Source organism: Actinia tenebrosa, unplaced genomic scaffold (genome assembly GCF_029948245.1).
Source record: "Actinia tenebrosa isolate PJP-AT-01 unplaced genomic scaffold, QUT_ActTen_1.0 PGA_scaffold11__36_contigs__length_13525064, whole genome shotgun sequence".
NCBI classification, from domain to species: Eukaryota; Metazoa; Cnidaria; class Anthozoa; order Actiniaria; family Actiniidae; genus Actinia; species Actinia tenebrosa.
In genome coordinates this window covers 9,216,904-9,244,140 of record NW_028292571.1, presented here as the reverse complement: position 1 = coordinate 9,244,140, position 27,237 = coordinate 9,216,904, and the positions used below count along the sequence as shown (strand labels likewise).

At 35.6% G+C, this 27,237-nt stretch overlaps 2 protein-coding genes across 4 annotated transcripts; both read left to right on the top strand.

The window, feature by feature from the left end:
- Window positions 1-1,841: 1,841 nt before the first annotated feature.
- On the top strand, window positions 1,842-16,134 carry LOC148912488 (uncharacterized). Of its 3 annotated transcripts, none has more exons than XR_016119329.1 (12): window positions 1,842-2,111; window positions 7,219-7,365; window positions 8,363-8,999; window positions 9,426-9,564; window positions 10,478-10,643; window positions 11,460-11,831; window positions 12,545-12,749; window positions 13,263-13,452; window positions 14,762-14,962; window positions 15,366-15,522; window positions 15,605-15,672; window positions 16,067-16,134. XR_016119329.1 is itself a non-coding variant. In XM_089027734.1 (11 exons), exons 1-10 carry the CDS (start codon window positions 2,090-2,092, stop codon window positions 15,504-15,506), a joined length of 2,223 nt encoding a protein of 740 aa, XP_088883860.1. In that variant the 5' UTR covers window positions 1,842-2,089; the 3' UTR covers window positions 15,507-15,522; window positions 15,605-15,784. The 3 variants fall into 3 exon arrangements, 1 of the variants encoding a protein (XP_088883860.1); XR_016119328.1 differs by having other exon boundaries at window positions 7,216-7,365; XM_089027734.1 differs by lacking the exon at window positions 16,067-16,134 and having other exon boundaries at window positions 7,216-7,365; window positions 15,605-15,784.
- On the top strand, window positions 16,004-27,093 carry LOC116299166 (uncharacterized). The gene is made up of 8 exons (XM_089027736.1): window positions 16,004-16,174; window positions 16,865-16,993; window positions 18,414-18,593; window positions 19,569-19,654; window positions 20,414-20,570; window positions 20,646-20,791; window positions 20,864-21,156; window positions 23,862-27,093. The coding sequence occupies exons 1-8, from the start codon at window positions 16,112-16,114 to the stop codon at window positions 24,539-24,541; spliced, it is 1,734 nt and encodes a 577-aa protein (XP_088883862.1). The 5' UTR covers window positions 16,004-16,111; the 3' UTR covers window positions 24,542-27,093.
- Window positions 27,094-27,237: the final 144 nt, after the last annotated feature.

The window sequence follows — 27,237 nt, the reverse complement described above, 5'->3', positions numbered from 1 at the left end:
GTCATTTCCGCTTCCGTCCCCCCTTACCCGAGGCACTGATATTACAGAAATTCTGATAGCTTCATTCCTTGTCATTAATATTCTAAGCTAGTATTATAGACCGCGGAAAGTAAATTCTAATCAGAATTTTTAAAATCCTAGTCAACTAAAATGCACTGCGCGCCGAAGACAATGAAATGCTTACCCTAGTCCCATAGGCTCGACGATTTTTCTCCCGCTCAAAATGTACGTGGAGACAAATTGTCGTCTCTCTGGGACCAGGGTATCAAATGCTATGCCAAAGACCCATTTTCTCTGTAGGCAAAATGGCGGTTTTGAAGGTGAAGTTTGAAAATCCAGTTCTATGGGTCTTGTTGTTCCTGCTAGACGTTTCAAAAATAGCACTCCATATAATGATTCATAGTCACTAAAGCTTTCCGGGATATTTTATAGATTTTGGCAACGAATCTGAGGTAGATAGTTTGAAAGTAGCGATAGCTACCCCCTGAAAAAACGAAAAGTCATTATAATGTCAAAAAAGAGAATCTTTGTGAAAAATCCAACCTACTTGGTGTGGAATGGAAGGAAGCAAACTTTGGGAATTTGAGGACTTTTGCATAGCGAATTTGCAGAAATTTTGCTCCATCAGAGTATGGAAGAGCTTCTAGAATGATGTAGGCCAAAGATATAAACAAAAATATAGGGGGGCTCAGTGCATTGTAGTAAATTGACTAGGGTTTTTTAAAACCAATCCGGTTAGTATTCTCCTCTCAAGCTTGATTAAATAGTTACTTTCCTTTCTCAACTTTATGTTCTCGATTCACTATACTATTGAATATCAAGTCAATTGCCGATATAGAAGTAGGGGTCATGGCAACTGTCTAGCATTACAGACATTATCCGTCGTTTCTAAGAAAGAAAACTATTACATCATCTGCGATGAATTTTTGTCACAAAATGTCACGATGTCAGGTGAAAAATATTAAAACTGGCTCAGGCTGAAATCTTATGCCGAAAAGAACAAAGAATATATATATATTTTTTATTTCAAATTGAGAAAGACATCCGAAGAAAGAATTATATTACTGGCAATGAATAAGTGTCGACGTTATTTGTTTGAACACGGGCCACCCAAACAAGATTCCTGTGTATGGTTTATATGATTTATAAGGGAATGTATGGGATATATGATGTAGATATGACAATAAAATGTTTCTCTCAACAATTTGCTTCAAAACATGCTGAAGTCATTGCTTGGGCCTTCTTCAGTCTTCTGGCGAAGTTTCAGCGCGATTTGGGGCCGTATAGTGGGCTTTTCCAAAATTCGCCCTTCTCTACCTATAATGGGAAGGCCGGAGATTTGCTACCCGATTTCGATAACATCACGCTAGGATATCCAAAAAAATTCTCACCTGTCTCCTCGAACCCCAATACAAATTCAACATATCAAAGGAATGATAATTTCTCTATTGTTACATGTATTCAAAATGCCATCACGCCTAATATTTCTAAAAATATTCTTGCTTGGAGTCAAGCTTTTGATTTCTTCTACAGCTTATATGTGATCGATGGTGTTCAAACGGCCTTTGGGAAGCGTGAGCAAAGCATGTTACATATTGCATTCTCATTGGCCAAACGTATGATACCAAGCTAGAGACAAATCCCCCTTCAAGGGCGTTAGGTTTGCTTTGACACGACAAAAAGTCCCGGGTTATTAGCAGTGTTTTAGAATATACATAATTATATATATATATTTACAGGAAACAACGTCTTAAAATATATTATTTGGGGGATTTCCTAGCGTGATGTGACCGATATCGGGTTCAAGTAACTGGCCTTCCCATTGTTTAGGCAGAGATAAGGAATTTGATTCCGCGTATTGAGTATCATACTGCAAAGTGATAAATTCGGTAAAATTAGCCTGTGTACAGCCGCATACAGGCTAGGCAAACTAGCTTTCAGTAATCATTATATCTTTTCAGACGTTCAAAGGATTACATATACATGCTAAAAGATTCACAGAAGCCAACTGGAGTTCCCTGATTAATGATAGGGCTATATCTGAGGACAATTAAGACAAAGTTTCCGGCCCCAGCTGCAAATACTGCCGATGACCAAAATGGCTAACCCAGGTTTGTACCATGGCTTACTCAGGTTTGTACCATATTGACTCCTCATTGAGGTGAAGGTGCACTTTATGAGTTATTGTAGAGTTCTTACAGAAAAAGGCATACGAAGGTTTGTTGAATTAGCACTTTGAAAGCTATTTAGCTAAGGAGCTTTTAGTATTAGCCAATATGTATATATAAGGTAATATCGATCATGTTTCCGCATGACCTAAGTGAAGAATATATACCCTCGGATATACCTCATCCCTCGGTGGATTTGAGACTATATCAACCCGAGACGAAGTCGAGGGTGGATATATCTCATATCCACCGAGAGATGAGGTATATAACCGTCCTATGTCATCATTGCGGAAGTGTCTTAAGACGGGGTTGATATAAATATATTCATTTCAATCTCCTCAGAAAGTTGATAACTAGATATCAACCTGGACATTCCTTCGTTTAATTAAGTTGGGTGAATATGAAGGATAAAGTGAACGAAAGAAATTGACCCAAGGATGATGTAAGAGTCTCCCCGATTAGTAGGGCGCTTGTGCCCGGCTAGAAGTATTCGAGACGTTAATAAAGTTATTATTATATTAGAGAGTTTAAGATTCTCGTTTGCGGCAAACGTGAAACGCCATGGCCAGTTGACCATTAAAACATTCTTTAAAATTAGTGAAAAGTATACCCAGTTGACCATTAAAACATTCTTTAAAATTAGTGAAAAGTATACCCAGTTTTTAGAAGAAGAAGATGGCTAGTGTATGTTGTTATTTGAAACCCCGGAAAATTCTGATAGTGTGACCTTCCATAATTACTGTGTAAAAATCCTTTTCTTGGCTCAATTTCAACCAAACTAGCATCAATGGACACGGCTTAAAAACGCGTGATTGGTTAATTCAAAGTATTAACTGAGGATGGCAGTGTGCTTTTCCGCGTCAGTGCAAAATGGCGGACGAGAAAGGATTCTTGTGGAGCGCTATTTTTTTCCGAAAATCGAAGTTTTTTTCCAAACATGACTGGATTAAATGCCGTAATTGATCAAGAAAACAAGTCAGATGAGTATCTTGATCTTATGTGAATGGTTAATCGTATTGTTTTCAGTGTTATTCGCACAAAAACAAGTCATCAAAGTGTATGTATTTTAATAAAAAAACAGCGAAGAAATGCAATTATTGGGCCGTTATTCTAAGTCTTTTCCTAAGTTCTGACCTATAAATGCTGTTTGATTGTCAAGATAACAATGTAAATGTAGTCGTGAGTGCTTTAAATTTGAAAATATGTAATCAAAACTATAGATGAGCATGCTTTACTCCGATTAATATGTTAAATCTGTTCAACTGGGTTGCTGTAATTCGATATCGTGTGTTAGATTCCTAGATAATTCTTCCTTTTAGGTGTTTCTTGGCGAAAAACAAAACGTACAATGGGAATACTCATCATTGAACTAGTTTGAAAGCATACATGAACCTCCCATTGACAAACAGCATTTTTTTCGTGAGAAAAAAAAAATTTTTTTTTCAGGAAAAGGGTTCTTATTATTCTCATTATTAGCAATGAATTAAATGCTACTTCATTTGTGTTTGCATGGCAATCTTACTTTTTTCATTTAATTTTGATATCTCTACAATATCAATGAAGAAGTTCTTAATATTTATGTTAAGTAGATATGGGAGAATCTCTCTTGTAAAGTACTCGGTTTGATCTTCCTCATATCTTCAGCCAGTTTAGCTAGGCTGTTTTTTTCCTTTGACTTTAAACATTTGAGTCATGCACAAGAGAATATTAAAACAACTAAAAAATAATAATAACTTTTAAAACTTTTTCCACTTAATGTTAGTGCTGCATTTATAGTTAAGCAAAAGTTGTCAAGGTTCTGAGTTTTATCAAAAACCTGTTATAATCAGGTACTCTTCTAGATAAGCACAATGAAACAACATTAAGAATCTTTGGCTTTATCACATCTGTGTTTAGTTTATATATAATGAAATTATTCATCAATGTGATACTAACTAGAAAGCCCTTTTCATATGGTATAATTTGCACTTGCTTTATTTTGGGTTCATCCAAAATGCTAATTCCCTCCCAGTGTAGTAGCGTTTCATGTATACATCGGTTTCCTTGTTTTTGTTAGTTAATTCAATCGTATGTTGTTGGTTGTAAAGGTAAGTGATTTCAGCATTATATTTGCATTGTGTATTTCATCAGTCAACTTTCATAACAGTCTAGGGTAGTTTTAATCAGTAGTTTTGCCCTGTTTTTACCCACCCATATGGTGCACAAGGAGGTTCTTTTATATTTAGTACACCTAGTGGCCTGTGTTGTTTGTTATAGATCATAATAATTAGAATACATTTTCTCCTTTCTGAGAATTGAGAATTATGATATTACCAAAGTTAAAAACCAAAGTAAATAGATTTTCCATCTACCAAGATACAATTTTTTAATTGAGTAAAGGAATATACTGTAAGCACCCTTATGATACACAATTGCAAATTTTAATTAATAGGCCTTGGAAAAATTCCTAAAGACAATATTGGGTTTTTTTCATGTTATTTTTTTTGCTAATAGTTATTTTCCCCTCACATTGCTTCATAAATATATACCCCATCTTCCAATTTTCAACTGTTTTGATACACTAAAATACTAAATGATAGGATGGTTGTTAGGAGTATGATCGTAACCACCCATAAAATGATTACATCACTCTGGTTATACCTTCCTGGTAACTGGTTCATCATTAATTCCTTTTGTTGAATCAGTTTTCCATTTCTAAACCTAGAACTGAAATGTTCCTTATAAGTGATATTGAGGGTGAGACCTTTGTTGTGAAAATATTTTGAAAGTATAAGAAAAGAAGTTAGTTTATTAATTCCATTGTATGTGTTTATTAAAATTAATGATTACCACTTTCAGGTTATGATTTTTCTATATAGCATTGTAACAATTCCTTCTGTCTAACAGCCTCAAGATGCAGAATAGCTAGGTTAAAGCTATAGTAGAATATTCCAGCACCCAACTTATGATAACAGATGATGCAAAAAGGGCTGAAATAGTTTCACATTGAAAACTTGTTTAAAGTTTTATTATGAAAATTGGTAAACCCAAACCTAGTTTTTGAATCAACAAGATTGGCAGAACCAGGAAAAAATGTCACTATTAATATTTTCTGACATTTCAGATCTAGTATGTCACTCAAAAATAATTCAATAAAACAAACTTTAGATTTATAAAAAAAAACATCAGAACAAAAAAGTCAGTTTTGAAATTTTGCAGAAAAATGTGAAGCCTATTCAGTACAAACTAAAAGACAATCTTCCAATATCTTTGCCGAGTTTTTGGTAAATACCCTTTAACTAAAGACTTGAACTTGGGTAGGTCGAGGATCAGAGATACATAAAAATGATTTCCAAATTAAAAGAAGATTTTTATCCTTCCTATCACAACATTTCATCACTGACTAAAGCTTTTATCCTTAGTCTTAGCGCTCCTCTAAACCAGCTCTTCGAAACAGGTGTCTCCTTGTCCACGAATACGTTTTATCACGAAGAACTTTATTTTTCAAGTACTAATAACTACATCTGAAGAATTCCAATGAAATAAATATATGTTAAAATCTAATATAGATTACAATTGTCCCAGTTGAGCAAGCAATAGTTGATTGTACTATTAATATGTCTAACTTCGAATATTTTATTACTTTGAATGGGAAAATCTAGCACGGCCGAACTTCAAATTCAATGGCCATTTGCAGTTTCTTACAACAGATATTAATGAGTGAAAATATCATAATTCTAAGCTTATCTCTGTTGATCTGACCTTATTTTTGACTAAGACGTAAACGAAACGTAAACATGACCTACATCAATTTGTTTCACAATTGTCGACTTTTGTACCAAAAAGTAATTTAGCGTATCTTGATAACCATAAACTGGCGAACAAAACTGGACAAAGCTATTCTGACACAATAACATATATTAGAACAAAGTTGTCGTTTGAGATTTTGAAAGCTGTAATTACATGCATTAGAGGCTCCCGCACTCCTTTTTATAAGAACAACGAAAGTGACTTTCTATTGGACTTTAGCATTAATACTAACCTTGCCGATATTAGATAATTTTAGACCTTTTTATAATGCTTGTTTTTCATTTTGTTTTTTTTTTTTTCTAGTTTTTTGTAAATAGTAACTTTTTCTCTTTAAATTTTCATAAAGTACATAATGTAAATATTCTTTTATTATTATTATTTTTTTTAAATGATTTACAAACTTATTATTATTATTACATTATTGTTATTAAAATTTATATTCATTCTAATTAAACTAAAATTATTATCATTATTATTATTATTATCATTATTATTATTATTATTATTATTATCATTATCATTATTATCATTATTATCATTACTATCATTATTATCATTATCATTATTATCATTATTATTATTATTATTATTATTATTGTTATTTGATAAAGGTACTTTTAGGAATACAATTTATTAAGAATGTTAGTTGTAAAAGACAACGTTTCGCTGTCATCTCGAGAACATCATCAGGTCTAATGATTATTTATTTTTTCCTAAGCGCGCGCGAATTTGTTTAATTTAATGCGCGCGCACATATGCCATGGTTTGATCGCGTTTTTCTTTGTCAATAGTGTAAAGTTTTTCATTTCCCTGAGGACGGCCGAGTAGGCCGAAAGCTCGGATCATATTTATTAAATCTATGGTTGATAAAACAAATTATTATGAATGTAGTTCTAAGATTTTTATTGTCATTTTTTCACTTTATTTAATCTATTTCATTGTTATTCATTGAACTTTCACACTTACTTTAGCTATATTTACATATTATAGTACAGTTTACAGTTTTCATTAGACCTGATGATGTTGTCGAGATGACAGAGAAAAGTTATCTTTTACAACTAGTATTATTATTATTATCATCATCATCATCATCATCATCATCATCATTATTATTATTATTATATTATTAATTTGGAACTCGAAACTGCGGAAAACCCCTACCCAAGTCACTCTTATGATTTTTTCCTTCTTTCTTTCTTTCTTTTTTTTTCTTTTTTTCTTTTTTTTTTTTTCTTTTTATATGTTTCGCAAAAACAAGAAGCTCCCTACTACGAGAACGTTATCCAGAATAACAGAAGTAATGAAAGAGGGTCCGTTTATGGAGAAATGTATTATTTAGCAACAGGAGTTTCTTTCAAGGGACCATGGAATCCTTCACCTCTAAAAGGAATATCATCCTATCCCCCAGGTAGGTATGATAGTAACAGCCTATACAAACAAACTAACTTACGTTTAGGATGCTGTTCAATATTGCTCATTATTTTTTTCCAGTCCGGTATCCTTAAAAAAAAACGTGCGTTGTGATTGGCTGTTTGAGCGAGCGGTATTTTATCAGTATCTGCCCGCGCTCGCGGTCTGGTATCCTTTGCCGCTAAACGACAACACAAAACGATTAAAAAAACAAGTAAAAAAATACGGGAAAATAATAAATAAGTCATTTACCGTCCTATAGTCGGTCCGGATAGGGAAAAACTGTGTCCTCGGTCTTGAAAACGAATATTTAAGACCTCGGGCACAGTTTTTCCCTATCCGGACCGACTATAGGACGGTAAATAACATATATTGCATCCTAACGTTGACTGTAGTAAAGGGAAGCAATATGCGTCTGCAAATGCACCGTGTATCACAGCTGTGGTCATAATTCGATTCTCGAAACGCTTAATTCACAACACGGTTGATTAGTCGCTGGCTATTATGTTCTAAGAAATATGAGGCTGACGAGAGATTGATTGACTGATTGGATTGATTGATTGATTTAATTTCACTCGAAATGCATAGCCAAATCACATTGCACGAGACTATACTCTCTATCCCATAAAATGCTGAAACTCGGCCAAGGTCACGGCAAGCCAGACCAATCACATAGCGCAAGTATTTACTCTCCATCCAATCAAATACCCGAAACACGGCATGAACACGGTCACGCCAAGGTCACGGTACTGCCAGAAAAAAAAACCAATCCAAATTCTAGAAAACATCACGACGCGGCAAGGAACGCATACGGCACCGACTTTTTCACAGTCATACGAAAACCTCTCTATGTAGCAACCACAATCACTTGGATGTCATCCTATGTATGCTCGCGGCAGCAATTTAATTGAATTATGCAACTGCTCGTTATTGAGATATTTTTCATAAGGCTAGCATGCAACTTCATGTACTTATATTTTCTCGTTGATTTATAGATATAGATATTACATTGGAAGAATTTTTCAATGATTACCGAAAGATTCTACCGTGGATCAGCGATACTCCGGTTGACAAACGAAACCCTGAGCACGTCAAGTTCCTGCTTCATTCTGTTTTCCCTGATCTCGAGACCAAGATAGCCAGGACTGGAAGAACTGAAGACATTCTCGATATTATTTCAAGACTTTCATGTGTTAAGCAATGTCCTGTCGTAACGCGCTACGCTCTGCACATGATACTAGAAGCATTAACAAAGACCAGCTACGATTCAGGAGGAATGTTTAATGATTTTCTTTTGAAATGTGAATCATTTCTCAGAGACTCTCTTCTCGACAACAGTCTCTTTGATCATGAAAATGCCGAAGATCAGGGCCTTAGGATTTTTGTGTACAGTCGATGTTTGATGATCCTCTATGCAAATATTGTACAAGGGACAATTCCATTAGCAAACATAGACAAAAATGCTGAGCTCCTTCTCGTAAGATTAGGGGACCTTGAAGAACAAATCTTCTTTGCAGAAAAGGACAAGCCTCGTTATGCCATATGCTGCATTAAAGAAACAATCGCAAGGTTTTCTTCAATCAAAAAGAAGGACGAAGAACAGAAAAACTGTATTCATATGTTTTTGATTTGGTAAGCAGACATTGTCAGTAAATACCTATAGCTGCTATCCCAAATTTCTTTATTAAATTCTTCCTTCCTTCCTTCCTTCCTTCCTTTCCCCATCCATCTCAGTATCAGTTGATAATTCATAGGTCCAACTCTCCTTAAATACCGTCGTTATGTCCCAAACGCTCAACCAATCATATAGAATATCTCAGAATCTAAAACTCTGATCACGAAATTTTGAATATAAACTGTTTCAATTGTTTGATGTCCTGCGAAAATCCAATAAAATTGTCTCGTAATCCTTGTCGTACTCTTTAAAACAGATACTGTGTAGTCGTTTGTGGGACAATATTTTAACTCCACCTGGAAAGCAGCTGCAACAGTTATCGGTTCGATATTGTCTGAGTCCGGTCTGAACTATGAATTCTAATAGAAATTGTTACCACACAGGTTAAAGAAATACAATAGTAAAGGAGAAGAAAACAAAGGCCAAAGAAATGACAGTGTTAAAAATTTCCTCTCCAAACTCAAGACTTCCAAAACAGGCTGGTATGATTTTCATGCTGCAGTGTTTTGCTTGGGTTCTCAGGTAATCTAGGACATTCTTATTCTTGTCTTAACTACTTTTACCTTAGAAGTTTGCCAAGTATTGCATCTTTCATTTCAAGTGCACCCCTTGACAATACTTTCAGTACTGATTCTACATGAAGTAAATAATTGAATGGTAAAATATTTCTTGATTTGAGTGATGCGTCTCTAAGTTATGAAGGTTTATACTTCTAATATGCTAATAAGTGTGACGTTTATTTAAGGCTTAATTAAATATACGAATTGAACTGGTTCATAGATACAGTATTTAAAAAGCATCATTATTTTACTCATGGTTTACATGAAAGCTATTTTAAATTTGTATTTTCAAAGTTGGCCAACATTTAGTATTACTAGTTACAACAAAAACACTCAAATGCCTTACCTGACGTCGTCATCATTAACATATTGGAAGTATAAACCTTTATAACTTAGAGAAGCATCACTCAAATCAAGAAATGTCTTACCAATCAGCTATTTACTTCATGTAGAATCAGTACTGAAAGGATTGTCGAAGGGTTCATGTACACTTGAAAGTAGTTTTCGTGTGCCTCTAACTGAAGTCGGTGCCATATGCGTGCCTTAATAACCGCAACATGATATTTTCTAGCATTTTGATTGGGGATTTATTTCTCGCGCAATGGAATTTTTCTGGCATTGCCATAACATTGGCGTGTCCGTGTCCACGCCGTCTTCATGTCGAGTTTCGGGCATTTGATAGGATGGAGAGTATTCTTGTGCAATATCATTGGGCGGGCGTATGCATACCTTGCCGTGTCGCGATCGTGTTCGTGCCCTGAACTTTTCATAGCATACCAAAGCTCAAAGCGCGCAAGTAATGCTGCACAAATGAAAAAAGTGATAGCACAATCGTATCAGTATTATGTAAAATGAACTCTTTTTTTTTTAACCAGATCCATAAAAAGCCAAAAAATAAAGAAATTCTAAGGTCCCTCGTTGAAAATTACGTCATCCAGCATGCTGATTGTTGCAGTAAATGGACCAGCGAAGGAGAGTGGCAAACAGGTCTTGTTCTGGGCAATGTACTGGAAGACATTCTAAATTACAACCATGACAGAAGTATGTAGTGTAAATATGTCAGTTTTGATTCTTCAAGTTTTCCTAAAGCCAAAATAAACTCATGGCAGGAAGAATCGTGGCTTTTTAAACATTCCTTTATTTTCAAAGAGTTAAAAAAATCATCAGCTGCGTTGCTAACTGATTAAGAAAAGGAAGAAGGGGGGGGGGGGGGAGAAGTTTTTTGTTGCCGTCCTATCAAAACTAGCCAATCGGTTCCTTTTATATTTTTGACTGGAGGCAGCGAGAAACCGAAAAAAATAAATAAATAGAATAAATTAATAATAATAATAATAATAATAATGATAATAATAATAATAATTTCCACGTGCAGCTTGCGACTAGCGAGTTCGCATGTTTATAAAAATACCAGTAATACACATTATTAGATAGTAACTAAGAGTAATTGTTTCACGGGTTTTTGAAAACCACTCTAACTCAGTAAAAACACCCTACTAAAGGATCGCTTGGATGCAAAGGCACGGCTACCTTTCAAGATGGCGCAAGGAACTGTGAAGGGGACTAAAGATCCCTTGCAGCACTTTTGAATGCAGCTTTATCTGTGGGACAAAACAATTGGTTCCAATTCTCAGGAGATTGGAATTAATTTGTTTTGTCCCCCACATTGAAATGCTTTGAAGTCACATGTAATGCATGGGTCTGTTGCAAAAAAAAAACTTTACAATTTTACTAATATCTATATAAACAATGTTACTGTCGAACTCTGTTTTAAATTTAAGCGAAAAAAGATATTTTTGATAGCGTGACGTCAAAGTTAAAAATCTCAATACAACGTATTATAATTTTTTTCCATTCTAGGCACCCGTGCACTTTTCTGTCTCTGTCTTATTCACTGCTTCAAACATTTAACAAAGCGAAATTCACTTGAGAAGTTGATGGTACAACAAAGTTTGCAACGCAGTCTTTATGGACCAAACAGAGACCAACGCCAAGTCATTTTAGATCACTTGGAACTTGGTGAAAGAAAAAGAAGAAAAAAAGGCGTTACCATGGAAAACATGCACGAGCATATCGCCATCACTCATTCGATGGATTATTTGGTTCAAAAGTACAAGAAGCAGCTTTTACCGAGTTCACAAGATTTCAAGATGAAAAACAACTTAAAAGGCTACTTTTCAGTGAGCTTTCGTGGTGAAAAGGCGTTAGTCAAAATCATAGAAGCGACCAAAGGTAATACACCGATCCCGGCTATGCTTGAGTGACAACCAAACAATGTGTAGTTTTCCCAATGGAATACAGAATGTCCTACCAACAAACTTTAATTCATAAGATACTTTAGTAGTTATCGATATGTTTCTTAATGTACCTTTACAATGCATTGATTCTAAGAACAATTGTCTGCAATCTGTGTCTGTTCCATGCTGTACATCCAAAACACATTTTTGCTTATCCGACTTAGCAACAGTAACTAAGGAGTTAGAACTAAGGAGTTAGAACAATGAATTTGGGATCGGTGAATTATTAAATTGCTGTAACTAAACTTCGTGGATTACCATCCAGCTGATCTGAGAAAAAATGTTAGCCAATCAGAATCGAGAAAATTTGCTAAACTAAGGTGTCTCACTCTCCTCTTGAAATCAGGGACTTCCAGCCACCAAATAAATAAAAAGGGGTTCTAATACGCGCAATAATTAATGAGTTTTGTAATTCTATTCTGTTTTTATTTTTCGCTGATCATTTTTTGCACGCTTCATGACACCTCAGTTTGCAGTGACGTCGTTTCTACGTACGTCACTATTTTATATCATCTGGCTAAGTTCATTATTTACTGATCCCGAGACTGAGAGAGAGAAACCATTTAAAAGTCCCCTCATAATTTTGACCATATTCACAAGTTAAGATCACTTTTCGAATGATTGCAGCAAAAATGCCTTATTTTTTAGATGACTTGGTAAGAGAAGCAAGAAAAGGACCAAGCAAAATCCACCAACAACTTGTTATAGAAGCTTACACCCTACGACGTCTGAATTCCAAGCTACACCCTAACATACTAAGGGTGTTCGCTTGCGATACGTTAGCTCAGCCGTATCACCTAATCACAGAGTTGGTGTCCGAAGGTTCTCTTTTACAGTTTTTGCACAGCTTAAGGTATGTTTAAACAGAATCCCCAATTTAACTGTTAGCAATTCCTAAACCCAGTGAAAAACAGACCACTACGTACTTTTTCAAAAAGCAAAATAAATGGATATAGGCATTAAAAGATTTTTAAGGACGTACGAGGGAATTGTTTCTAATGGCGGACGCATGCGCAAAATCCCAAAATAAAACATTAAAGAAGTAAGTATGTCACTTCTCGTATTAAAAAGCGGTTTGGACAGGATATCGAAAACACGCCAGTAGACCTTCGAAAAATGGCAAAAAAAAAATTTTTTTTTTTAAATCGAATTTCGAAAATTTGGTCGTAGTAGCGCTTTAACATTTGGAAATTTCTCTGTTTGCTTATAAGTAATGGCGCGCTTATAACTGATAGCTCACACATTCTCTCTCTCCAGTGGACCGATTGCAGAAAAAAAAAATCACAGAACATTTTGCTCAACCTCGTCCAATCGCTATATATTTTACGATACTATTGCTGGTAACACGGCATTTTTTCTTTAACAGGTATCGCCCAGAACCCATGCCAGTCCCATCAGCTTTAATAGAAATGATGTTTGGAATCATGGATGCTGTAATCTACCTCAATGAACAACATCTTGTGCATCTTGCCGTCATGGCCGCAAACTTCTTAGTTTCCCATGACAACGTCTGTAAATTAACTGGATTCCATTATGCAAGAGAAATGATAAAACAGGTATTATTCATACCACAACTGACAAGTATATATATATAGTTTCTAGCCCAAATCAAAGTTTTAGATGTAAAGGAAATCCTAAAAAAATAACTTTTATTGAACTTTTTGTATGAATTGGTAGTAATGTATGAAGTACTTTTTAAAAAACGAGAAGGAGTGTTTTATCGCATATAAAGCACGAGGAGCAGCCAAGCGGCTTTAGACCCGATAAAACATGATCTGCGAGTTTATTAAACGGCTTAAAAAAATCATGATGTATGTTCTCATATTGTACTGAATTCTTTACGAAATGAACCAAGTTTGATAGAGAAAATCCGAGTTAAAGTTTGTGCAAATGAAGACGAATCTATATCAGATATAAAACCTCCTTCATGGTCATGATTTCTATTGTGTTTCCTTATTAATTATTGATAAGTTTTTTAATAGTATAACTCGAGAACTATCGGACACGAACATAAAAAGTACCGTTATCCGTCCCAGAGGGCTAGTTCTGCCCTTTAAAACGGCAAGACAAACCTTTTAATGGCCAGCACTTTCCCTGTGCTGGTTGAATCTACTTAAAAATAGAAAGAGGAGTACAGATTACTTTACGCTATGTATGTTAGATTCATTGGATCTTAAGTAATCCACCTTAGAAACGAGTGAAGGACTAGGAACTAGTATAAGGAAGGTATTGATAATTAATCTTATTTGAAAAAAAAAATTTTTTTTATGACGAGCTCATCAAACCTAACAGGTTTATGTAATATGGCTTCCATTGGATTCTACATAGGACAGCATGCGAATAGGGGATTTCATAGAATAAGAACAATGCCCGAAAGCTATTGGATCTTATTTTCATCTTTGATTTTTCCATTCGGTAAAATATTTTAGCACACTTTCTTGGCTTCGACTACAAAAAGATTAATGGAGTTTCTTTTTGGGATTTGATTTTCGTCTGGCTTTTAACAATCAATTAAGATTCTTTGATCCTCACCTTCCGCGTAATGTTTTCCTATTTCAGACCACGTGTCAGTCCCCAGAGTAACATTTCTTTGTTTAACGGTTGTGCATGAGAAAACACATTAATATGGATACAACTCAAACGAAGAATCATATTGTCAAAAGAATGACACCTGGTCTGAATTAAGGAAAAAATTACTCCCAAGACGAAAAGTTCAATTGGACCAATTAATACATCTTTTTTTGACTTACTCCGACGAAGGACTAACGTCCGAAACGTCAGATTCAAAAAGCCTTTTGCGGTGATTCAATTTATCCACAAGTTCCTACTGTTTCATCTTTCTTTACATATATTTTATGCTTGCAGCAAAGTGGCAATTATGAGTATGTGTCGATTCATGATAAAACGGCAATCCGACATGCAGCCCCAGAGTGTTTGGAAAATGGCCTATTCTCAGAAAATTCTGTTTCCTGGGCAGTTGGGATTATGTTGTTTGAGATGCACACCTATGGCGTATCGCCATACAATCAATACAGCAATGATCAAGCCAATCAAATCCGGAGTCACGTAAGTCCATTTTTGTGATCATTCGCTTATCTTATCCATCTCACAACCCTGCATCGTTCATTGAACCTTAATATTACGCCATACGCCCCTACTGTAATATATTTGTGGTACTTCATGCAGGATTTGAGTTTAAACAAACGGATAAATCTTCTGGTTGGTAAACTAACCATTAAGTGGGACTTTCCATTTATTTTTACAGCTTCCATCTCCCGATGACAATCTAGTATCATCACATAAAACCCTCATTGTTGTTTTTTGTTATTTTTAAGTCACATAGGTAAACATTTGATAGAAAACCTTCTCAACTGATAAATTAATCAATTTATTATCTCGAACGTCCGGTCTGTGAGATGTATTTGGCTTCTTGCCTCCGTTCTCGAAATTATCTCTTACTTATTAACAGGTAACCAGCCGTGGTAAGCTACGAATGGAAGAGTGCATCCCAAGAGACGTTTGTGAGTTAATTGAAATGTGTCTTATTTATGAGAAAGAGGACAGACCAAGTCTTGTACAACTAAGGATGGAGTTGGAAAGAATTCATTAGCAGATAATTGAAGAAGGTGGGAGTACTAATCCTACGAGATGTTTGAATCAACATTTTGATGCTTATATCTTATGTGTATATTTCTTTTTCTTTTACAGAAAGGGACTGGCCAGCTGCAATCTATCCAGATCTAACGAATGTAGATCTCTCTCAGAATAAAAATGCGGTTTGTTTTTGTTTGCTGTTGCTTTCTCTTTGGTTTTTTATTTTTTATTTATTTTTGTTTTTGTTTTGCTCTGCTCTGCTCTGCTCTGCTCTGCTCTGCTCTGCTCTGCTCTGCTCTGCTCTGCTCTGCTCTGCTCTGCTCTGCTCTGCTCTGCTCTGCTCTGCTCTGCTCTGCTCTGCTCTGCTCTGCTCTGCTCTGCTCTGCTTTGCTTTGTTTTGTTTTGTTCCTTGGTATTTGAGGAAGAGATAATAATGTTTGTTTATTTTTAGCTGGGGGGGGGGGGGGGGGGGGGGGGGGGGGGGGGGGGAGGGGAGGGAGGGACGCGCGATTAATATCTTTAAATGATTGTCGTAATGTTTGAGATCGTAACAATAAAAATATTTTTCATACACAGATAAATTCGATCGCAGCACTTGAGGATCTTGATGAAGAAGAGAATATGGGTTTTTTTGGTTCTGCGACAACATCAATTGATAGACCAACCATTCGTAACTATGACATGGTAAGGGGAAATGAATATTCATTATGGCCAGACCGTTTGATGATATCATGAACCGAATTCAATAATGGCCGCCATTGACTTTCAGAAATTAAAAACTTATCTTAAAACTAAATTTTAAAATAAACACCACCATCAGACATCAGAAAGGGCATGCAGAAATTTGTAACTTTGGTTATATACATAAAATTCCAGGGAAGTTATGTATTTGGAATCAGGATTATATGTTCAGTCAACTGAGGACTTATTACTAGCTTCGCTCTTGTGCTTTTCACATTTAAGTTCTCAAAAAATTAAACTTTCTAACTTTGTTTATGTAATTTTAATCTAGAATATAAATATAATTTTGAATTAATTTATTAGTTTTAAAACTTATGATAATGAAGTGGCGACCTTATTGCATTCAATGTTGAATAATTTATGATAATGATGATAATGATAATAATAATAATGATAATAATAATAATAATGATAATAATAATAATGATAATAATAATAATAATAATAATAATAATGAAAATAATAATAATAACGAAAATAATAATAATAATGATAATAATAATAATAATGAAAATAATAATAATAATGATAATATCAATAATGATACTAATAATAATAATAATAATAATGATAATGATAATGATAATAATAATAATAATAATAATATAACTCGTTTTGGGTGATTTCTTTTAGGACAAAGTCATCAGAGAACTTGTTTTGAAGACCCAAAAAGAGGATTTGGAAAAACTGAAGTACCTAAAGCATGAGAACATTGTGAGCGTCATTTCATTGTCAAATCACGATAACAAAAACGTTGCACTGGTGAGTTATTTTTAGATCTTATTAACCGAGCTGGAGGTCTGTACGGAATAATCTTGACCGAGTTCGGAATGTACAGACCGAGCACAGCGAGGTCTGTACCCGACCGAGGTCAAGACTATCCCGTACAGACCGACCAAGCTCGGTTGATAAGAGTTTTATCATATGACCCCTTTTCATTGAAAAGGACAAAATGTTTTCGCCGTAAGATTAATATGCGATCGGACCGGTTAATACCGGAGAATCCAGACCAGTCCGCGATGCGATCTATCCAATCAGATTGCTCGATTTGCTAGTGTCCAGGCTCTAAGATTCACGGTCATATAATAAATGGAAGTATATAATTTTAGCACAATCATTATCATCATTGTTATTCACGATTATCAAGTATCGGAGTGTTGTTTTGATTTGATATATGCCACAGAATCAGTTCATTTGTAAGTTTACATAAGCAACCTAAATTTAGTCCCTGGAATATGAATGCACTGCTTCGACGATACGGTGGCCATCCTGCTAGTGGGCAAAACAAATTAAACGAAAATGACGGAATATTTATAGAGTTTCGTGTGTTTGTCTTTCTTTTAAGACTGGTTCACAGCAACTCAAACGCAAACGCAAACGCAAGCAATGTTCACACGTACAACGCAAATGCAAGTAAATTAAGATACGCATGCGCAGTAGTGATTGTTTATAGTTCACACGTATTTTCCTTGCGTTTGCGTTTGCGTTTTCTCCGGTTCACACTTTAAAAACGCAAACGCAAACGCAAGCACAAGAAAATGGAAAATTTTCCATTCCTTGCATTTGCGTTTGCGTTTGTGTTACTGTAGTTCACACGTAGTTTTCTTGCGTTTGCGTTTGCGTTTGCGTTTGCGTTTGCGTTTGCGTTTGCGTTTGCGTTTGCGTTTGCGTTTGCGTTTGCGTTTGCGTTTGCGTTTGCGTTTGCGTTTGCGTTTGCGTTTGCGTTTGCGTTTGCGTTTGCGTTTGCGTTTGCGTTTGCGTTTGCGTTTGCGTTTGCGTTTGCGTTTGCGTTGCTCGTGTGAACCAGGCTTTATGGGTAAAGGTGATCAAAGATCCTTCTTAATTCATCTCTTGTTGTATTCTTTTGTGGTGAGAGCTGTAAATATCAATGATCGTCATTACTGTCACAAAGGTTTATTTCCCCCTGAACGTCCTATGATACCTTGCATTCTAAGATACCCGCCGTATCGTCGACATAGGAATTCAATCCAAGGCCTTCAAAGTATAAGCTTGATGAGCGCGAAGTTCAATGAATTCAAAAATACGACCTTCCCTAAGGATCAACTGAAAACTCAAGTAAAGGATTTTTTTTCTATTTACATTATGAAATATGCTGTCGGCTCTCCATCAACGTCGCACATCAGTAGCTTCATGGTCACTGGTTGTTTTTATTATCACTTAGGTGACAGAGTATTCAGGACTTGGTAACTTGTTACAGAAAGTGTTAGTGGAAAAGTATCTACCAGAACAGCTCGTGACTTTTGTTGCCCAGATATCCCAGGGAGTACAATTTCTACACGATAATAATATAATCCACGGTGACCTGAGAGCAGAACACATCATGGTTTTTCCTAATGATAAGGTTTGTTCTTCCTTTTTTTATCAGTCAATTGGACCCTGATCTATTGACCCCTTGTAGCACGTCGGAATGCAGCTCAATTTGGAGGACATAACAATAGGTTTCCAATTCTCAGGAGATTGCTTTGTCCTTCCATTTGAGCCAGAGTTCGAGGGCAAACGCTGCCGAAAAAGGTTTGAAACTAAGACCCTTGAAAGTGCGTTTTAAAGGACATTTTTGTCATTGGCTATAGACGTTTTGCACCATCACGTGACGGCAGCCAAGTTAGATAGCAGGAACAATACAATCGTTTTACACGAGAAATAATTCAGCCCAGGCTATATTAATGGCATGGGCACGTGTTGGTGCAAAACCTCTATCGATATCTTAAATAGCAAACAAGTATTTCAAAATATGGTGTCAAAACTATAGTCCCCAGTCTTCCATTTTTCCCCTCGGCGATGCCTGTGAGCTGCTTTGACGTCACATGAAAGAGTTATAGCTTCTATGATGGTTTTGTCTCCATAGAGCGGTAGTTTCGTTTACAGAGGGAATTTTAGACCTACAGCACGTAAACGTTGCGACAAAACAAAAACTTTATTAACGAGGAATGCGTAATTCTTAAATTGCACGTTACGTCATCGCGGCATCTCGGGGAAGCGTTGGTGCCATATAAGAAATATTTTTTAGCATCTCTTGTTAATGGCCCCGAAATGGCCGCCATCTTTTTTTTTGCCTTTAAACCCATCAATAATCTATTAACGTTTTCTAACTTTCTCATGATTGCATGAGTACATGAGTTTAGAAAATAACTTCATAAAAAAGCTACTCGACTATCTAATTGATTATAGCAGTTTCTCCATTTTTTATTTATTTTTTACTCGTTTTCAGAAAATAACTCGAATATCTCATATTTTTTTATCGCCTAGTTTCTATAAGTTATAACAAAACTATATAAACCATTTATCAAGCCGAAAATGAAATATCATATGTAAATAGGTAAAAGTTTCACGTCTTGGTCGATCAAAGGCTGTTGGTATGATGATTGACACTAAATGCCCTATGCCAGAAGATGCTGTAAGATGGTAAGCTGTTAAAATTAATTCATTTTTAAAACCAACCACGCCCTATTCATTTCTATTGTTTGATGTGATGTTTGAAATTCGGTGGAAAACCGGATTGATACTAGGGGAGGGGAGAGCGGGGCTGATTTCAAAGCCCGGGACACGTGACTTAGAGTTGCTTTTCAGATAGCTGATTGCTTTAAATAGTTACACTAGTATTTTACTGGGAATTATAGGCTTTGCACCATCACGTGATGGAAGCCATGACAGAAGGCACAGCAGTAGAATATTTTTCCACTGAAAGACGGAATTATTTCTCACGTATAGTAAATCAGATAAGACAAGATTCCATTGTTTTTGCCACCTGTCATGGCTGCCATCACGTGATGGTGCAAAACCTCTATACGACACTCGTATTTTTCATACAAACTACATCCGGGACGCCAGTGACATATTTTTCATGTCCTTACTAGTGAAGATATAAATAACGTCCTTTCCAATCTTTCAGCAAGCTTTTGTTCGTGAATTTATGGGACTAATGGTTGAAGCATTAACTTAAACTTATATAGATATAAATTTGCTCTGAAAGTAGTTTATTTTTTTCTAATTAAGTTATGATAATTATTTCGTTATAATTCCATTTCAACCATAAAGAGAAATCTACATTGCATTAAGTCCCTGTTTGGAAAATGCTCAACAAAACAAATTGACCCATAATTCCTTTCGGTGAATGCGGTCAAATCATCTGGATCCTATTTGAATTTCATTCAATTTTGCTAGGAGCCCTCCAGAAGTGATAAAAGACGGTATTTACTCGCATAGCAGTGATGTATATTCATTTGGTCTCGTGTGCTATGAGTTGTTTGATGCTCTTGATGCAGCAAAAGAGTGTAAAACAGACGACGTCAAACCATTTCCTACCATCGAAGACAACCAGGTTTGTGTTTCTATGGATGTCCAGATCTTGTCTTCCCTTTTGAACAACTAATTGCATCTGTATTTTTTTATTCAGATTCTGGCCCATCTACAAGCAAACAAACGTCCAGCGAGGCCACAACTTATGCCAATATGGGTTTACCTGGTTGCAAAGCAGTGTTTGCTGCATTTGCCTTCTCAAAGACCGCCATTCGTTCTCATCGAGGATGCCTTAACTTCCTGGTAAATTTTCTAACAGTTGCATTCTATTCCCATAACACATTAATGTTATAATTCATTTTTCTTATTGTACAGCAAACCCTTCGAATCTTGCTTGCTGTCTCATTGGGTTAAAAGGCACGAAAACGAGGCCGACAACATTGACGTTAACGTGACTCAGTCAAAGAAAGCTAGTCATGTGATAAAAAAACCTCATAAAACGTTTGGGGAGCTCCTCCAGCTTGCCCCAGTTGAGGTGTTCCTGGATCACACTTATGTATACGCACGTGGAAACAAAGACTTTGGCGAAAAAGAGGGTGGACCAAGCTTTGTCGATGAGAGTAAAGAATCCGCATACGAAGAGATTCCTCTCGCCCTAAATTCGGAAGGTAAAGATTCAAATAATGAAGTAAATGTGTTACTAGATAATTATTATTAGTCAAATTCAACTAGCGGTCTGTCATCAATGCTGCATTCTGATTGGATGAGCTACTAGTGTGCTATACGTTATGGCTTACTAGTAGCAAAAAGTGCCGGCTTTGAAAGGCAAAACATTGAATTTCATTTTAATTGAAGACTTGTTTGCATCTAAATATTTGACCGAATAGTTGGATTTGACTAAAATAATTAGTTCTCTCGCACTATGACTATTAGTCAATATCTCATTCGTGCTCGAAGACTAATTGCTAATTTATACTCTTTTTTTTTTTGTTCATTGTTACATCGTATAGTTTTTTTTAAATACATATTTCAAGTTTAAGTTTTTGTTTTCTGGGGCCATAAGTTAGATAACTGAGAGGTTTTGATTAATGCACAACCATTCACCCACATATCTGAATAATTGACTTGTAGCCAACAAAAAAGTTATGAATATTTTTTGAAAAACACATTGTTTTCGTGTTCAGGATTAAACTTTCAAGAAGGCAGAATGCCTCTATTTGGTGCTAAATGAGCCACAATAAGTTTTGATTGCAGAAGCATAATAACTAAATCTTGAAGCTCGGGTAGTATCATACTAGTGGACAGAAGAAACACTTTTGAAGAAGTTATTAAAAGCTTTACTTATATACTCTTGTGATATTGAAACATGAATAATGCATTATGAAGATTTATCATCGAACTATTCAAATTATTTTTTGTTTATAATAAAATCAAAAAAATTGAGCAACTTAATTGGGACTCTACAGAGTACGATTTTGGGATTTAATTGTACTCCTCTTGTCCTATTATTTTGTTGAGTGTACTACAAGAGTACTAATAACGCAGGAGAAAGCCTGGAGCGAGTACAAATATCCTGCGATATTCATACTCTAGCTTTGATATAGGTATTATACAATATTGATATTATTATATACAAAATATAATGAAATATTCGTTTTGAAGTTGTTGTTTTTTTCCTTTGGGAAAAAGTGAGCGCAGTTGGATGATAAATAACTTGTTAGACCAGAAGTTTAATGATCAATTTAAACTAATATTTTAAATAAATTTGATTTAAGCTTCAATTATAAACCTACTTTTCAGTTTTATCCTAATTTCTTTTCTCATGACCAATATATTGTAAAGCGTTGTTGAAGCCTGGCGATATTGACGCTATATAAAATACTCTTTATTTTTATTATTATTATTATTATTATTATTATTATTATTATTATTAGATTTAAGCGTAGAATGCGAGTGGACATTTATTTCCTCTTCTTTGTATTTTGTCTCGTCTTCTTGGGCTCGAAAAAATACAGTAGAATCGAAAAGACCCGTACTCCAACTTAAAATGTCTACTAAGGTCTATGTAAAATAGGTCCTTTATATAATCTCACATATAATGAATTAGCATATCGGACTGGCCTAGATGCCTCGTTTTGTCGTATATGGTTATTAGTTTCTGTACTGGTATTATAAGAAACAATCGTTTAAAGGCAATATGGCGTAAGTCTATTATCTCTTATTAGAGAGTTTTAGATTGACTTTTTTTTCTCCCCGCAAACGACAAACGTGACCACGTTTTCATAGTTTTCCTTTATTTTCCTTTTTTTTCCCTTTATTTTACCTTTTACAAACCTTCTCACCAAGCGCAAACACTCTTTTGTTTTTCTACTACTTGGACTTTTTTGCGATTCTTTTTCAGTACTTTAAAATGATTTTTTACTGGTCAACTGACGTTTCACGTTTGCCATGAACGTAAATCTAAAACTCTCTATTAATAAATATTTCCTGTGTCGAAAAAAGCCGCGAGGGTTTCATGGAACGTAAAAAATTTCTTTAGATTGAAAGGGAACAGCTTTAATGAATGTTTTTCATTTGTCACCTACATTTGTCAGTCCAAAAGTATAAGCTTACATTCAGTTCAACTTCGTAAATACAAGAGACAAATTTAATGTCCTTGAATAATTCTTTTAGTTAATCGAGTGAAAGACCCAGTTACTGTACAAGAACATATTCTTAAACGCAATAGAAAATATACTCTTCAGTTGGTGTAATTATACAAGCAAATGGCGAATATTTGGTGTAATGCGTACTCCTTTGCAAGTTTCATTCAACTTTAGAATAAACTAAGCCTATCAAAAGAAATATTGAAAAAACATTGTCCTTTGATTCACCGATCTGAGACGATCGAAACTTCTTTTCCTATAAAGAAATACATAAAAAAAGTTATTGCTGTTGTTCTTGGGCATAAATTTGTCTCAAGCCGACGTATTCTGTGTCTTACGAAGTTTTGGTTTTGAAATCCCACGGGAATCCCTCAATGTAGATGCATATTAATAGGCAATATGCACGAGCACGAATCTTTATCACAAAGCATGATGGGAAACCGAGTACTACACAAATAATCTGAGGACAGGGAAATCAATAGAATTATCAGGAAAAAAATACTCTGTTATTTTCGTCTGTTGAAATACTTTCTGTTTCATACAAAATTTTGAAATTGTCAGAGGAATCTTTAAAGGAGCTAAAGAATCGTAAGTACTCGGTTCATCATGCTTCGCGCCAGAAATTGCTGCTCGTGCACATTGGCTATTGTGCGCGCTGATAGCATTAGAAACCAACCATAAAGTCGACAAAAAAGTTGTTTATTCTTATTTGTTTTGTTCTCCAACAGAATTTTGTAAACAGCAAAGTCAAGTGTATATGTGTCCGCGGGCTCTTCCTCCTATTCCTGGCTCTTCTAGTGAAAGCGACAAAGATTCGTCCACACAAGAATCAGCGGATACATTAGGCCGAGCAAAATCAGAAATAGCTCTTTATACACCATCGTCGCCACCATTCAACATTAAAGCCTATCGTCTCTCTCTTACCGAACATGGGACTTCATACCGATTTGATGATAATGTTGAACATGAGACTTCAGATCATCCTTATGATATTGTAGAACAAAACAACTCTTGTCGCCGTCTTCCAGATCATGAGACTTCAGATCAACCTTATCAGAATGTAGAACAAGACAAATCTTGTCTCATTCTTCCCGATCATGAAACTTCAGATCAACCTTATTATGAGAATGTAGAAAAACATAATGAAGCAGAGCAAATGATGGAGGATGAGGGCGCTGTAGAAGGTGAACCTGTAGAATGCTCTTTGCAACTTGCATTGCCTCAGCGCAGACCTGACGACCAAGAGCACATGTCAATGGTCAGTAATGGTCGTGGTGCTACGGAATGTTCCTGGCCGTATTCTTTAAGATCACAGAATGGTCAGCAGGATGGGAGTTCTTCCAATGAAGCACCTGACGACCAAGACATACTGACATCATCTGACATACCTGACATACCTGACAACTAGTAAATTACATATAAATAACTCACTTTCCGCAGACAAACACCAACTTGCAGTACACTGCGTCTGAACAACAACTATTCCTGATGGCTCTCGAATTCCAACATTTGATAAAAACACCATTAGAAGCAAATCACCTTCCTTATTGGCTATGGAATGACTTTGCTCACCATCTTACACCGGTTTTCACCAAGGATTTAACAATTCAATCAAACAGCAGTCTGTTCCTTTCTTTTTGAAGACCTATTTCTCAGCAATAGCCAATAATAGGTTGTGCACAACTCAAATCAATTTCTTAAACCGATATCATCTTGAAGAGGTTGGTCTTAATCGAATGTTATCGAGAGATCATTAGCGAAGTTTGATTTGCCTTGCGCAAAGCGTCAGTGAACAAAATGACCCATCCTAAGCATTTTTGGTTCTTGAAAGACAAAGAAAACATGGCGGTAAAGTGAAAAATGTTGTTATTCTTCCTTACCACATTTCCGCTTCCTGTAGGCACGTATATTATATTTTAGTCAAAAGAAAACAGAAAAATACAAAAACGTTAGGTTACAGTAGCCCTTGGAATGAGGGCCGGCAACAAAACAGCTAAACGAGCTGTGATTGGCTGAAACAAATTTTACCGCTCAGTTGGAAGGGATGCAACACAACATTATTTCTTCTGAAATGTGAAGTATGCCGATGATATCACTATCGGCACATCAGTGAAGATTGGCTTAGATACTGCCGTCGCCGAGGTTGATGATATAGAAAGGCAGGATGAAAATAACGAAATGTCTCTAGATATATACTAGACGTAATAAATGATTATCATGCATGATAAAGTTATCGATTTGACGATGAATATTACGGGAAGTAACATATTGAAATAAGACGACGTTTTGGTGTCCTCATGACACCATCATCAGGTCAAAATATCTGTTGATTATTTTATTTTTGAGGATGGTGTCATGAGGACACCGGAACGTTGTCTTATTTCAATATGTCGTACCCGTAATATTCATCGTCAAATCAATAATTGATTATAAATGGTAAATCCGCAAAGCCAACTCCACCACCTCTACCAGGAATCAAAAGAAATACGTACTTGATCTTCATCACAAACGAAAATAAGAGTTTTGGTGGAAGTCAATCAAAAGGATTTCTATCGTTTCTATTGGTTTCTACACCAGGACTTGCGTGAATACTCACGTGAACACGTGCAAATGTGCAAAAACCGTTGCCCTTATCTAATGCTTCTTGTAGCTGTGAATCTCTCGCTCTGGAAATATTTTCTCAAAATTTCACAGGATTCCGGCTCCGAATCTCAAACGCTTGACTGCAAAGCTATCAGCATTGAATATGATTTGAGTTTCTTCAAGATCAGTTAAGTCAATACCGGTATCTTTGCAGTTAAGGAGGCTCGAAACGGTATTTCTTGAGCGCGCGCGCTCTATAAATTTTTAATATTCGAACTGAGAAAAATCAAAAACTCTGAGGTGAAATTTCTTCAAATTTTGCATATGGCTTTAGTTTATGTTTTCGAAAACTTTTTAAAAAATTTAAAAAATTCTGTAAGAGGGAACGATTCCAAACAAATTTTATTGATTTTTACGAAATTCCTATTACAGATTTTTTTTCTTTTTTTGCCAAAAAGAAGATTACGATACAAACTTGAGATATTCCGGTTTTTAAAAAATTCACCATTCGGTTCCTGAGTTATGATTTTCTGAATGAACATTTTTGATGGTCTTGGGCGCCGCACATCAGGGCCCGGTTATACGAAGCCTGGATAGCGCTATGCAACGGATAAATCTTACCCAGCGGATAGATTTATTGGATAACAGCATTGACTTATCCTATGGATAAGGATTCATCTGCCAGATAGCGTTATCCAGGCTTCGTACAACCGGACCCAGTAAAAGTAGTACTTTCAAGTGAGCGGCAGAGTCAATTTACCTCACTTCTTATATAACGATCATTTGTATCTTTGAGACACCCAAATAAAATGAAACCTCTTCAATAAGCCTTTTCATAGTTTAAGAATCGATTCGACTGCGCATGCGATTTTATCCCGAATTTCTCACCTTCTTTTGTTTAATTAAGAACAAAAGAAGGTTTAGACAAAAGAAGGTGAGAAATTCGGGATAAAATCGCATGCGCAGTGGAATCGATTTTTAAACTATGAAAAGGCTTATTGACAATTTCACTAGTTGAACGAGCTATACCACTCGCACATATTAGGTCTTCGCTGAACAGTATACAGGCTTTGTTTAGGTATTTAGGAAATGGATATGAGGAAATTCTTATTATCCCACAGAACCGCTCAGTCGTGCAATCGCCATTCACCCATATAGCCATTCGCTGTTCGGCCATTCAACCTCATTTGAAATAGCTGCTGTATACTACCAATTGTTAACACTGGTACAAACAGACGCCTTTTCCAGTCAATTGATTAATAGCTTTATTATTATCATAATTTCAATTCTATTTTTTCCTTTTCGTTAGTTTGTCAAAGATTCACGTTTGTTGCATCTTATTATTGTAATAAATGATAATTATTATAATCACTAAAATTATGGCAGTATATTTCGTAAATATGCCTAATACTAATAGAGACTTAGCACTATCACGTGATGGTAGCCATGACAGTGGCAGGAACAATTGAATCTGGTCTAATCTAGTTCTGATTTAGAGGAGAAAGAATTCACTTTCCCATG